This window comes from Andrographis paniculata, unplaced genomic scaffold (assembly GCF_009805555.1).
Source record: "Andrographis paniculata isolate CXL003 unplaced genomic scaffold, ASM980555v1 Contig34END, whole genome shotgun sequence".
In the NCBI taxonomy this organism is placed as follows: domain Eukaryota; kingdom Viridiplantae; phylum Streptophyta; class Magnoliopsida; order Lamiales; family Acanthaceae; genus Andrographis; species Andrographis paniculata.
In genome coordinates this window covers 3,223,490-3,239,350 of record NW_026137567.1, presented here as the reverse complement: position 1 = coordinate 3,239,350, position 15,861 = coordinate 3,223,490, and the positions used below count along the sequence as shown (strand labels likewise).

At 31.1% G+C, this 15,861-nt stretch overlaps 1 protein-coding gene across 1 annotated transcript; it reads left to right on the top strand.

The window, feature by feature from the left end:
• Nucleotides 1-1,047, top strand: LOC127248762 (transcription factor MYB53-like). The gene is made up of 3 exons (XM_051271278.1): nt 1-187; nt 266-395; nt 464-1,047. The coding sequence occupies exons 1-3, from the start codon at nt 52-54 to the stop codon at nt 1,029-1,031; spliced, it is 834 nt and encodes a 277-aa protein (XP_051127235.1). The 5' UTR covers nt 1-51; the 3' UTR covers nt 1,032-1,047.
• Nucleotides 1,048-15,861: the final 14,814 nt, after the last annotated feature.

Below are 15,861 nucleotides of genomic sequence, written 5' to 3'. Positions count from 1 at the left end.
TATTTGGTAGGATTGTTAGGACAGAAATTAAACAACATTACTACAACAGAAATGGGACGATCTCCCTGCTGCGATGAGAGCAGTGGTCTGAAGAAAGGGCCATGGACTCCAGAAGAAGACAATAAGCTCACCACCTACATCAACAAGCACGGCCATGGCAGCTGGAGAGCTCTCCCCAAGCTTGCTGGTAATCAAAAATAATATTATAACATCATTAATTAATTGATTAATTATGTAATTAAATGAATAATTAGAAGTAGTGCAGGTCTGAACAGGTGTGGCAAGAGCTGCAGACTCCGATGGACAAACTATCTCCGACCAGATATCAAACGTGGCAAATTCTCCCCAGAAGAAGAGCAAACTATTCTCAATCTCCACGCCATTCTCGGAAATAAGTATAATTATATATATATATAATTTTTTTTTTCAATTATTTTTTTTATTAATTAATTGAAAATCTCAGGTGGTCCGCCATTGCCGGCCACCTTCCGGGAAGAACAGACAACGAGATTAAAAACTTCTGGAACACCCACCTGAAGAAGAAGCTTATCCAAATGGGACTCGACCCCGCCACCCACCGCCGCCGCGCCGACGACATTTTCGCCGCCGTCCCCCACCTCCTCGCCGAGCTCGCGAACCTCGTCGGAAACCCTTCCTGGGAGTTTTTCCGATCCGAAGCCGCGGCTACGATCAATCACCATTACCTGCAGGGCATTCTCCAGCAGCCGCTTCCGCCGCCGCCGCCGCCGCTTCCCTTTTTCCAGAACAGCTTTTCGAGCCAGATAGATACGCCGGCGGCGGCGCTAGCCGGCTATCTTCAAGACTCGGCTCCTGGATTCTCCCATTTGCCAGATTTGCAGAGCGCCGGAGAAACTTCATCGCAGTGGCTGGCGGCGCCGCCGCCGCCGCTGACGGCGGAGACGTCTGTTACTAACACTACCGGGGATGCTTGCAGCGCATCCAGCTATGGCGGAGCTGACCAAATTTGGTCTCAGCTGTTTGACGATCCTCTCTTCAATGAGATGGCTTAGTCGTCGTCTTCCATAACTGTTCACACATATGTACATTATATATATATATATATATATATCTGAAGAAGGTTTGTAAAATTTTCCTTTTAATTAATTAATTTTCTTGGGTTTCTTCTTCATCAATTTCTCATTTTCCAATTCACTTTCTATTCAAGTATTGCCACATACGGAAAGAACACTTTGTACATAACAGCATATCTTTGTATCAATTTACAGAATGAGAGATTTTTCATATTGTAAGCAATGATTGGCAAATCGATTTAATTACGTACATTTTAGGGTTTTCTATTTATTTTTTTTTAATTTCTTTTTAAATTTATGACTACCATCCATGCATTGATTCGGTTACTGTTTATCTAATTATTTATTAAATTTGATGTAATACTATTGTATTGTAGGAAAATAAAAAGATTTAGTACAAAAATTAATTGTTGACTGAAGTTATATATGTATATATATTGTGTAAGTCCAACCACTACACATCTACCTCTCAGCAGAATGTAAATATTTGGTTGATAATCATTGGCCCGATTACAAATATTAGTTACTTAGTTTTAATTAGAGTCCAACTGACCAATAAATTATTGTCAAAAAGGTGACGCACAAGTGGTTAGGAAATACTTATGAAAAATTATTGATTAATTACAATATATGTTGCTCAAAAAACTTATTATTAAGTCATATATATTTTTTACTAAGTACCGATTGATCGATCGACAGTGGAATACTATCTTTGTTCATTATGTTTCCATTCACTTATATTACGTAAATAAATAAAAAAATAGTTTTTTATATACGTATAAGAATGTATTCTCATAAAATACTCCATCCGTCTATTTTCTAATGTCCTAAGTGATATTTACACGTTTTTTTAGGTAATTAGTTTTTTATTGTAAATTGACAATAGTCTTTTATTTTGTGTATAGATATAAAAAAGATAAATAAAGTAAGGGTAAAAAGGACAATCATTTTTAGATGTTCCAAATAAGAAAATAAGACATTAGTTTGTCGACGGAGGGAGTATATAATTGATCCATGGGATCCTTCGTCTCAAAAATAAATCATATCCCTCTATCCCAATTTACATAATTGTATATACGTATATATATAATACATACATATATGTGTATATATATATTATGTGTGTGGGAATAGAGAGATATAATGTATTAATGGGACAGAGGATCTGGTTCGCCCACTTATTAAATTTTTGGATTATATCGAATTACTTAATTTAATTATAATTATAATTCTTAGCATATACTTTGGGCGTATTTAGTTTGTATTTGTGTTGTGTTTGTAAAGTAAGTTAATTTGATGTAATATTATATATATTTATTTTAGAAAACATGATATTTGTACGGTAAAAAATTTATTTAAAAAACAAAGTCTTTGTGTTTGTGTGTATATTTTTACGTTTTGATTATGTTTTAAATTTTTAGAAATAAAAAATATATATAAGTAAAACATAATATATATATATATAAGGTAATAATACAATTTAATTAATTCTTGTGGATTTAATATTTAACGATATTAAAAAGTCTATTAAATAATGTATAAATAGTTGAATATGTTATTGGCAAATTGAACACTCAATATACGATTTCTACTTATTGACAAATATATATATATACATATATATATATATATAATATATATGACAATTTGTTTAACCATTAATTTTATACCAAACTCAAATACATGGAACATTAAATAATATTATATATATATTATATTTTTCAATACAATGAATCTAATCAATATGTGCGTAGTTAAAAGATGAAATAGGCCGATTACGATAGTTGATAATTATTTACTAGTCTATTGTCTTTTATAGACAGTTATGTAAAATATCTGTCTATGACATTATTGATACATAATTTAAAATGCAAATATATTTCTAAATAATATAATTAAAAATTTCTATTAAAAATAAAAAAAAAAAAAAAAAAATTAACATTAGAAGTTATGATATTGAATGTTATTATTATGTTACAATGTTAAAGACAATTAAAATGTTTGTGTGATAGGTTTGCAAGTTGGATTTAGAGTTAGAATAGTAAAATTTTAAATTGAAATAATTATTTTATAAGTTACATTAGAACATTTTCCCGAATCTCCGATATTTCGTTTGGAAGATGATTGCTTAAATCAAGCTATGGAAAAGTAATTGATCCCTATGTTTTCGTATGTAAATGACCCATGCCAATACAATATGGATGCCCTTTTAACTTTTTATGTTTGAACAAGTAATAAAAAAAATATGCACAAGTTTGGACATAACGAGGGTATGTATACATATCATTCTTTCTCTTTTTTTTTTTTTGGTCGACCTTAAAGCTACACAAGAATGTCTTTCTTTGCAAGACCTCGGTTGCTAATATTTTCTTTTCATTCGAATCTTCAAAATCTGATTCAAGACAACTAAGGATTATCTATCCTTATTTCAGCCAACATCCCTAGTATTGTTAGAGCTCTATAAGGTTCATTTCTTGAGATAATGGCGCGGCGCATTATCCATTTCCTAACAATGGTATCGTACTTAAAGGTAGGATGTACGTGAATGTAAAGATAAATGGAGAAAGTGTAATATGCATGATTAATATGGGATTTTATAAGAGAAAAAATCAGTGTATTCTTTCTACGAAATATTAATACATATTTTTTTTTCAAAAAAAATTAATACATTGCATACATTTATTATTTTTATATTACTATACAATTCTTTATATCTTACATAAAAAAAATATCTATTTAAACTATTTTACAAAACAAACACACCAAATGTATTTAATATGATATTTTTAAAAAGAAAATAGTGTCAAAATTCTAAAATTTATTGCGTGAATAAAGCCTATAGAAACTCAGTTTAGACAATGATTTTTGGAATTTTGAAAATTTAAAAACAGTAAAAATTTAAAAATTCAATGTCATATTTTTAAGAAAAAATATATTCAAAGTGATATTTTTATAAAATTAAATAGTGTCAAAATTTCTAAACCGATCCCGGGATCGATATGACATCATAACATAATCACTAAACACACTTTAGCTCACTCACTAGCACGAGAGTATTTCTAATGAATTCACTTTTTTAAAAAAATAAAAAAAGAAAAAAAAATCATGAATAAAATCTGGAAGAAAACAAAAAAGGCAATTATAGAAGATGTTCGAATAGTTACTTAAGGATAAAAAAGGAAAGAGGAAGAAGTAGAAGTCGTGCAGCAGAAGAAGTCATACTATAAATAAAATTATTCTACCTTCGATAAAGAAATTTATGACATACTTATTTAACTTGAATTGCTAACCTTAAAATTTCAAAAGGGGCAGGTTACAGATGACCTGCAGCTATATATATTCTTTGCCAACCATGGACATTACTTCCTTCTCTTAGCCCTACGATCGATGCCTATGCACATAGTGTTGCTTCACATTCGGGAAAAATAAACTGTTTTTATTTGTGACATTTTTTGTCGATAGGGGAGGGATCGATATCTATATATATCTATGCCAACATTCGTCGCTATCATCGTTTTTGGTGTATTTGTACGCATGCGCGAGTAGATTATTTATGTCGATTTTAAGAAAGAACGAAAAAGAAGTCGTAATAGGTCCTCATCGGATTGAAATTTAATCAAAACAATATTTTGGTTCTATTATAAGTTTTGTGATATTTTAGGTCTTGTTTATATATTAAAATTATTATTTTTAAGTTCTGTTTATCTCCGATGTCTACTTGTCATATAGCACTGGATTTCGACATAACATACTTATGTTTGCAATGTACATGCTCATGTATTTATTTATTTATATATATATACAATTTTGGATTTCTTTCTAGTAATGTCTGAATATGTAAATGTTGTTCTTCAAGTGCGTATTGGGTAAATATCTGGGGACGTAAACAATTTTGGCTTAATTGTGGATAAATAGTTGTGCTAGTAATGAAAATGGCCATGGACATGTATATAAAGTTCAAAATTTTCATTAAAAATTTGGGTAAACTGTTTTTTTAGTCCCGTAACTCGACCTCTTTATCATTTTAGTCCCGAAAGTGGAGTCTGTCGCAAACTAGTCCCATAAGTGAAAATTTTTCGCTATTTTAGTCATCCGGCGTCGGAGGCGCCCGCGTGGCTCGCCGGAGGTGACGTGTCCGCTAGGTGTCCCGCCAGGTCAGCGACACCTGGCGGACACGTGGATTTATTTATTTTTTTTATTTTTTTTAATTAGACAAAATAAAAAAAATACAAAATTAAAAAAAAAATTAAAATTAAGTTTTTAAAAAATTTTAAAAAAATGAAGAAAACGTGTCCGCCAGGTCAGCAACTCTTGGCAGACACGTCACCTCCGGCGAGCCACGTAGGCATCTCCGGCGCCGAAGGTCTAAAACAACAAAAATCTTTCACTTATGGGACTAATTTGCGATATGCTCCACTTACAGGACTAAAGTGATAAGGGGGTCTAGTTACGGGACAAAAAAAGAGTTTACCCTTAAAATTTTAATACAAGTTTGATAATAGACAAAATTAATTATATTCCAACACACTTAGTAGTTTGGAAAGTTTGCACGGTTTTCTTCCATAATTTAAAAATTATATGAGAATACTTTATATTCTTAAAGTAATTATACAAAATCCTCTTTTTTTGTGAAATAATTTTAGAAATACAAGAAAATTTCGTATAATTTTAAGAAGATTTTGTGCAATACTTTTTAAAAAATACAAGAATTCTCATATAATTTTTGAATTATATTAGTGTATAATGACTATTTTTCAATCCACATGTGAATTATATATAATTTCGCTAAAATAATACCTCTAGAACTGACGTGCTTTCATTTCTTTTTTAACTTATTTGAAGTTTTAAATTTAAATTTAAATAATATATTAATAAAATATTTTTTAAGAAAAAAATTTGTATTTTTTTCCAAAAATCTAAAGTTAAATAGTATATAAAAATAGGAAGAAAAAAAATCAATAAATAAAAGAAAAACCAACAATTAATTTTTTATCCTTCTTAGAGTCTTTTTGTCATTTAAAATCAAAATTAATACTATACATTTCGATTTTTAATAAAATATAATTGTATTATTTTTAATCACAAAATATCAAAGCAAATAATGTTTAAACAAAAAATTCAAATCAAACTTTCATTTCAAATCATCAATTTTCTTTTTTACTTTATTATACCAAATCAAATTTTATTTTTTTATATTATATTTAAAATTAATTTTATATTTAAAATATTTTATTACAATTTATTTATATACATTAAACAAGTATTGAAATTTAAAATTTTACTACTAAAAATGTATGTCATTAAGATTAAAATAATTAATTAGTTCAATAAAAATTTAAAAAATTATAAATTATAAAATTTAAAATATGATTAAAACATAAAATACTTTTTCAAAAAGGGAAAGTGACATGATACGTGGGACGAACAGAGATAGAAAGTATGACACGATATGTGGGACGAGGGAGTAAAAAATAAATGCAAACAAACACATACGCCTATTTAAATATACTCTCTCCATCCCACATAATTTGTCCATATTTTTTATTTTTGTATGTCTCACATAACTTGTCTTTCTTTTTTTGGAAATATAATTATACACTTTAATTACATTTTAAATTTTATATTTTATAATTTTTTAAATCTTAATTAAACTATTTAATTATGTTAATCTTAATCTATAATTATTTTTAAGTATATTTGGGTTCAAATCCCCGACGACTTCAGGCCCATCTGCCACACATGACTGACCTAACTTGTCTTGTCGGACTTAATTTATGAAGTATTAGGTTCAGCAAAATGTTTACTCAGTGCACACTCTAGTAGCGATTGCGGATTTCATTCTATAAAAATTTATAGTGATTTTTAAGTATATATGTACATGTTCATGAAACATCAATAATAATAATAATAATAATAATAATAATAATAATAATAATAATGTTTAAGTATATATATCATATCATATCCAATTCGAAATACTATTTTTACTATTTTCTTTTATTGATTTAAAAAATTTATTTTCTCTTTTAGAAACAGTAATAATACACTAATGCTAAAATACACTTTAATGTTTATTTAAATTAGAAATATATTATTACAAATACAATTATTTTATACATAAAGTTTAAGGGCAAAAATGTAAAAACTCTTACATATTTTCACTAATTAATAAAATATTATTATTTTTTAATATATTACAAAACTTGAAATTATCACTTTGATTAGAGACGGATGAGGTATATATAAGGCTTTGTTTAGATAAAAAATTTTGAAATTTTAAAAATTTAGAAAAATAAATAAAAAATTAATATTTAATTTGATATTTTGTAAAAAAATATATATATTCAATATAATATTTTTTGAAAAATAAATATTGCCAAATGAATTAGAGTAGGACTTACTAAAATAGTTGGTGAGACTAAGGCTTACATAATGAGAGATATCTTGTAGCATAAGACAACAAAAAAAGGTTAGGGTCTTCTTGGGACAATGTTATTATGTCTGCAATTGACTTTATCATGTCACTATTATCTTTGTCTAAATCAATTTTTATATAATATTAATGTTGTACGGACCAACTAATAAAATCAATAAAAAATTCTACAAAATTTATTTAACGTGTTAGATTGTGAAATTAATAATATATTGGTGAACCACAATTTTATATTTGATTGAATCAGTATTTTTTCTTTTTCTTTTTTTTTTCAAATTTTACTATTTAAATTATATATTTTTTAAAAAATATTTAAATATTTTATTTTTTCACGGCATATTTTATCAAATAATATTTTAATATAAAATTCAAATCAATATTCTCTACCGTTTTGCCAAAGAAATATATCCACATCGATTACTTTAGCATTAATAAATTATTCAAATAAATATTTGGGCTGAACAACAAATGAGGCAAGCCCATGTTGATTCAGCCTCTCTCGTACCGAGTAGAATTCAAGAATTAAAATCGGCATATAACCAATGTAGAAGATGGAGTTATGTCAATTTGATTGAATGTGAAGCCTTTGTTTGGTTTCGATTTGAAATTTGGACTGTGATTTGAATTTTATTTTAAATAATATTTTATAAAATAAAAATTTATACTTATTGAAAATAGTTTGGAATGAATAGTGAAATTTTTATTTAAAATAAAAAATTATACGGTCTAAGATTATCAGACCTGAATTTTTTTTTTCAAAAAAAGAAATACCATCGCTCATATCTTACAAAAATAAAATAAAAGATATTGTATTTTCGGTATATCATATATTTTGTTACAATATAATACCGTATCACAGGTTTTTAATATAAAACCGCGAGTTCTTATTGAGTTCCGACGAGTGTTTTCCGGTGAGATTAGAGCCTTTTTTAGTGCCTATTCCCGTGGGTGTCGTGGTTTAAAGTGTTGAGCGGACCTCCACCTTGAGGCATGATTACCTCGGGCCATTCTCGCACCATGGACTGAGCCGAACGTCGCGTCCCTAACACCGGTAAACGAAGATCGACAAGATCGAAGATCGATGTTCGAAGTCGGTGTTGTTCGGGAAGCGACTGGAAATCTACCGAACCTGTGCTTTGCAGACTTGAGCTGTTTTGGATCGCGTGTTTCTGTCTGTCCGAGATTGATCGCCGGAGAAGGTGATTGGCGTGCCTACGGCTGTTTCGGTGCGGAATGACAAAATCCCAAGCTATTCGTTGGGAGGAGCTGCCGCTGGTCGCGCGCTGCCGGAGAAGATGACCGGAGGGAGCCGTTGCTCGTCGCCGCCGCTGTCCAGCCACGTCTTGCCGCCGTCCTTTGTTGATCCGTCCGAGAATCTGTCAGAGCCGTCCATCAATGGTCGGAGCAGGCTGCCAGGACGAACGCCGGAGGGAAGCCGCCGGTGTTTTCTGGTTGTTGTCATTAGCTTGAGATAGTTGACGGAAATCGAATCGACGATTTTTAGCCATGGTTTGGAATAGAATCAGTATCTCGCAAACAAGAAGTTTCAATTGCCTTTAATTTCAATTAAGGCGTGTTTGTCTGGATTCCTAATTTCCAGAAATTTTGCTTTAATTCTTTTTTCGATTCGGTATTGGATTTATTCGATTAATTGTTTCTTCTACTAATTGATTCGTATTTTTGTATACGAGGTTTGTTCGATAAATCCAAAGGATTTGGGAATAAATTCATAACAGTTACAAACTATTGTATACCATTAGCATACTGAAGTTTACGATATATTACGATACTGATATATATACCAATGTTCAACTTATATAGATATAGCGATATATACCAAAATACCAACACTATAAAAATAAAATTGCAATTTTATAACATAATTTTTAAATGGACTTTCAAATTGCCCCTATTAGCATTGGAATTATGGACGAAAGGAAGAGACACATCGTGTATTTAACATTAGTGACGGAAATTATAGACGGGACAAATTTGTCCTTATTCACAACTAATTTTGGCGACTTCATAAAGGTTTTTGTCAATGTTAGCGACATAATTTAGGTATCAAATAATTCCATCAGTAACAACAATAGAAATTACCGAAGAATCCTTTACAAACAACAACGAATGACTCAAACGATGTGGTGGCAATGGCGAACGACGGGTTCCGGGGGAACAACAACATAACAAAGCTTAGCGACAGAGTGCGGTGGCCACGAACAGTAGTTCTAAGCTACATCCGGCAAGATTATTTTTGTTTTTCACCGCACGTGGCAGCCGGCGGGTGGCTACAGCCATCAGTCCCAACCCTAGCCACTCGCTAGTAGTCGGTGGCGGCTGTTATCAAGAAGGGCGGCAACGTGTGCCCTCCACAAGTTTTGTTTTATTATTATTATGTAAATCATTTCAGTTTTTATTTTCAAAATATTTAGTATTACTATTTTGTTGATTTTTTATTTTTTAAAAATATTATTTCGATTTTCATTATTCTTTGATGAATTATTTTTTTAGTGATTTTTCAGTCTTTCGATCAAGTAGGAAGCATGATGTCATTACGATGAAGTATATGCGTACTTGGTCACATAGAATTCAATTTCTAACAACACATTTTGTTTTTTGAACTAACGTTTATAGCAATTTCATAAAAACATTAATAGAATTAGTAAAATTCCTAACCTTATATTTTTATTATTCGTATATTTTTTTTAGTGAGGATATATAATAAAATATGTAGTGGTATTCTATGTAGAGAATTTATTAATGGCGTTGATGACTTTTTGAACTATGAACAATTGTATGAACAATCCAGATGTCTAAGCTATAGAGTAGTGTGTCTAAGTTCGTGAAGTACTGTATCTGAGACATAGAGTAGTGTGTCTAAGTTGCAGAGTATTGTATCTAAGTTGTAAAGTAGTGTGTTTGAGCTGTAGAGTAGTGTGTCTAAACTGGAGAGTTGTGTGTCTAAGTTGTAGAGTTATGTGCCTATACTGCTTCGTGTGCCTAGGCGTTCTCTAGTTGATATCAAATAAGGTGGAGCTCATGTTATGTGATTCTAAGTTTTGTATTCAACATGTTTTTGCGTTTCATTTGTGAATATGCATGTATATTATTAGATTGTGTAGTAGCTTGTTTGCTTGCTTAGAATCTGTAGGTTCATTATATTGAATATGTTTAAACTTGATTGTATGTTTGTTTTCGTAGTAGTTTCTGTGTACTACGTGCTAGGTTGTTGAGTGATCAATCTAGGTGCATGTTTGGACTTGTGTGTTCTATGTTCAATATATTTTTCCTGCATAAAGTTTGTTTGTAGATGCAGCGAGGGACAAAAGGCGATAGATGAAATCCATTGGTGCTAGGTAAGTCTATATCTAGTTGTTATACACAAAAAATAATAATAATAATAAAAATAAGGATAGCAGGATCTTAAAGGAAGTTAGACGCGAAGTCGGGTAGAAAAGGAGAAAAATTTGCGCTCAGGTCGGTTGGTCCTCGGTCGGTTGGTCCGCATTCCGATAAACAGGTCGGTTGGTCCTCGGTCGAATAGGCAGGTCGGAAGGTCCGCGATCAGATGGGCAGGTCGGTTGGTTAACGGGTCGGATGGTCCATAGGTCGGAAAGTCTGCAGGTCGGATGGTCTACAGGTCGGAAGGTTTGCAGCTGGACCAACAAGTCGGATGGTCTGCAAGTCGGGAGGTTTGCAGCTGGAACAAAAAGTCGGAAGGTCTGCGGTCGGACCAACAAGTTGCTTGGTTGAGGCGACCATTGAATCGTCTGGAGAGATCAGATGTTGGTCACTTGATGGGGCAACCAATAAGTCGTTTGGTCTAGCGACCAGTTAGTCTCTGGAATAGTCGGTCGGGCCAGTTGAGTTCTGGAACTGGTGGCAGCGTTTGGCGAGACGGTTAAAGACACGTGCAATAAATGAGGAATTAATGGGTGGTTGCTGCAACCACAGGCGACGGTTCTGAAACGTTTTCTTGAAGGAATATTTAAGGGTGTGGATTTTTTATCTTCAATCATCTTCAATCGACATCAAATTCAAGATAATTGATTTTGGGGATCACCACTTTATTTTCCGGTCTTTAATTTTATTTTTCTATTTTATTTATGTATTCTACAGTGTTTAGAGATTCCTAATCTCAGCACTAATTATATCAATTCAAAGATAATTTCCTATTTTCGGATTTTACTTTTTATTGTTGAAAAAATACATCAACACTAGTAAATATGTATTTGAGAGTTGGTTAAATCACGACCAAAATAGGTGGAGATTGATGGAAATTTTGGCCGTTCAAGGCCTAACCCAACGAGTTTCTCGATAAATAATTAGTTGGTCCACTCCTTAGCGAGGCCCACCGAATCGGCCCAATTCTCTTTTACCTAAACCCTTTAACTCAATTTCAAGTTCAAGCTCAAACCCATTAATCCTTTACCCTAACCAATTTAGATACTAAATTGTGGGTTTGTTATAGGGTTAGTTTTGGGGGAAGTTTCTACATATATAAATATAGAAATAGGTAATGATGGTTTAGAGAGAGAATATAAGGTGTGACTTAGGTTGTATGTTAGGAGAAGAATGGACGAGTGAGATGGAGGAAGAGGAAAACCGCGAGTTCTAGGTAAGTTCCGACGAGTGTTTTCCGGTGAGATTAGAGTCTTTTCGAGTGCCGATTCCAATGGGTGTCAAGATTTAGAGTTTCAAGCCGACCTCCACATTGAGGCATGATTACCTACAGTTTAGAGTCTTTTCGAGTGCCGATTCCAATGGGTATACCATTAGCAAACTAAAGTTTACGATATATTACGATACTGATATATACCAATGTTCAACTTATATAGGTATAGCGATATATACCAAAATACCAACACTATAAAAATAAAAAAATAAAAACGGCAATTTTATAATATAATTTTTCAATGGACTTTCAAATTGCCCCTATTAGCATTGGAATTATGGACGAAAGGAAGAGACACATAGTGTATTTGACATTAGCGACGGAAATTACAGACGGAACAAATTTGTCCTTATTCACAACATATTTTGGCGATTTCATAAAGGGTTTTGTCAATGTTAGCGACATAATTTAGGTATCAAACAATTCCGTCAGTAACAACAATAGAAATTATCAAAGGATCCTTCACAAACAACAACGGATGACTCAAACGATGTGGTGGCAATGGCGAACGACGGGTTACGGGAGAACAACAACATAACAAAGTTCAACGACAAAGTGCGGTGGCCGCAAACAGCAGTTCTAAGCTACATCTGACAATATTTTTTTCTTGTTTTTCACCGCACGTGGCAGCCAGCAGGTGGCTACGGCCATCAGTCGCCAACCATGGCCACTTGCTGGTAATCGGTGGCGGCTGTTATCAAGAAGGGCGACAACGGTCTGCCCTCCACAAGTTTTGTTTTATTATTATTATTATTATTATTATGTAAATCATTTTAGTTTTTATTTTCAAAAAATTTAGTATTATTATTTTGTTGATTTTTTATTTTTTGTATCCTAAAAATATTATTTTGATTTTAATTATTCTTTGATGATTTATTTTTTTAATAATTTTTCGGTCTTTTGATCAAGTAGTAAGCATGATGTCATAATTATGAAGTTTATGCATACTTGGTCACAATTTCTAACAACATATTTTATTTTTGAATTAATGTCTATAGCAATTTCATACAAATATTAAAAGCGAGGATATATAATAAAATGTGTAGCGGTATTCTATGTTGAGAATTTATTAATGGCATTGATGAATTTTTGAACTATAAACTATTGTATAAACAATCCAAATGTCTATAAAATAAAAAATAGTATATGGTGGCCGTGCAAGCTTTGTAAACATATGATGTTCCTATCTGTAGATAAAGTGAAGTATCATATGTACTTTAGAGATTTTGTATCAAAGTGTGATAGGTGGATATATCATGATGAGAAACATGCAATACAGTAAAAACAAGCACCAACCTACTAGTAAGTCTATAAATCTAGCCTAAGTAACAAACGCTAAAACTAATAGGACTAAACAAGGAAATAAAGCAAGCAAAAACTACTAAGTAAAGCTCATTAGTAAAACAAATAATGATACCTAGTGTCAAAATCTAAAACTCGGGACTCCAGCTGCATCCGCCCGAAAAAAGCCACGAACCGCCGCCAGGATATTTTTAAGGACTAAGGATTCGGGAACCCATGATAGAACAAACTACCGTCGATAACGCATCCGCCACTTGGTTTTTAGGGCGGTACTTTTTTCTTCAACCATGCGTACACCGCTTGGAAGGTAGAATATAGGAAATTTTTAACTATGATTATTTATTCTTTTCCAAAGGTACTGCTTTAGAGGTTATTGATTTGCTTACCTCATGAAATAGATGGTTAACGCTCAAGGATGTTCCCTCTTCTGCATGGTGTTATCATCAACTTTGGGAGAAACTTCTTTTTATTTATCATTGTGATTCTTTTATAGAAAAATATGTTAGAAAATTTAAGATTTTACATTATCAATTGAATTGTATTAAATGTGAGGTGGATGAAACCAATAGGACTCATTGATTTTTACATGGTTTTGGTGATCAATTTACTTATTTCACAAACCGTCGCATGGCTCTATCTTTCATTTACATATTTTGGGATTCATTGAATCAAGCCAATCAATACAATCTTCTGCTCCAAGCCATGAAATGTTTCGTTTCTCCGACAGCATTTATAACTTATCACAATATACTATGGAATTGGAACTCATATCATGGTCGTAGGTTGTCGAGTAAGAATGTTCACCCGTCGGATCAAACTACCAATCTTATGTTTATTGTTAAATCTATTGTATAATTCATTATGCATATAAATGTCTCAATTTCACAGCTTTCATCAACTTTTTTTTTTTTTTTGGTTGCTAATTTAGCTAGACTATTACCTCATATTGCAATGTTTTTTCATCTGCTTTTGTTTGGTAATTTTACTTAGGCACGTTTGCTCAAATAACCAACCAGTCTACTATATTGGACTCTTATGGACCTTATTTTGGTACTAGTTTTATTTTTGTTCGTAATGAAAATTCTTTAGAAATCTCGCATATTGGTTCTCATAAATTGTTTGTCGATGTTTAACTATTAGATGTTTTTTTGGTTCTTCATATCATGAAATATATTTCATCTAAATTAACATTTGACTTTCATGTTGATGTTATTTTTATGATGAGGTCTTTGAATTCATAAATGTATGACAGAAATTTTGGATCAAAGAAAGTGTTATAGGTGATTATACTTGCTTGATCAAGGGTTCCGACTTTGGTTGCTACATTCCAAAATAAAGTTTTAAAGGCTCATTTTGATTTGTGACACTTATGTTAGGGACATATTCTTTTTTTATTATTTGTTTATTTAAATTTGATCACTTGTCTGTTACATTTATTTTTTTCAAATTCTACTATTTGCTCTTTCACCGATTAGCAAAGAGTTAAAAACTTTTTTTTCAGTCGAACGAAGAATGTGTACTAATAATGTTATTGATTTAAACACTATAATTTATAGATCCTTTACCAATTTCTACTTCTACTAGATTTTATTATTACATTATCGTTGTGGATGATTTTTTTTTTTTATTTATATAGAATTATACCATTATATTTGACTTTTATGGTATACTGACTAATGTTCAAAGTTTTGTTTGCACTTAAATTTTAAATAAAATTAAAATTCTTTAAAACGATGTTAAAAGTTCAAAAGTTAGAGATTTTATGCACTTTCATGGTATTCATTATCAACATTTTTTTTCTATAAATATCTCAACGGAATGATAAGGTAAATTGTAAGCACCATCCTATCTTTAAAATTGAGTTTATTTCATGCTCACACTTGTGCATTTCTTTGATTCTGCTATTTTGTGATTAATAAGTTGTTTTATATACTTCTAAATAATGCATTTCTATTTAAGTTTATATTTAGTTTATATTTTTATTCTTATTTATTTCCAACTTCTATTTAGGTATGATTCAAATTATGTTTCTTATAAATTGAAATCTACCATATGTTTTGCATTTATATGGGTCATATTAGTATACAAAGGTTTTGTTGTTGTGGTCCAAAATTATATTAGAATCTTACTACTACTAGCCATATTCAATTTGACTAACAACATCGACATTTCCAATTTCAAGATTTAGACATTTCTAAATTTATATTATATTTGAAAACATAATTCTAAATTAAAAAGTATTCATACATAAACATTATATTCTAAATATAAATTTGACGCAAGACCTAAATATTAAAAAAAAAAAAAAAATCAGCATCACGACATGGTTTCGAGTCTACTTTCGACATATGGCCCCAACTTTTTAATTATTTAATAATTAATAAAAAAGGAAGCTAAAC

Coding starts and splice junctions, on each gene's coding strand:
- LOC127248762 (XM_051271278.1), top strand. CDS start 52: ATGGGACGATCTCCCTGCTGCGATGAGAGCAGTGGTCTGAAGAAAGGG. Junction 188..265: donor AGCTCTCCCCAAGCTTGCTG/GTAATCAAAAAT, acceptor GAAGTAGTGCAG/GTCTGAACAGGTGTGGCAAG. Junction 396..463: donor CACGCCATTCTCGGAAATAA/GTATAATTATAT, acceptor TGAAAATCTCAG/GTGGTCCGCCATTGCCGGCC.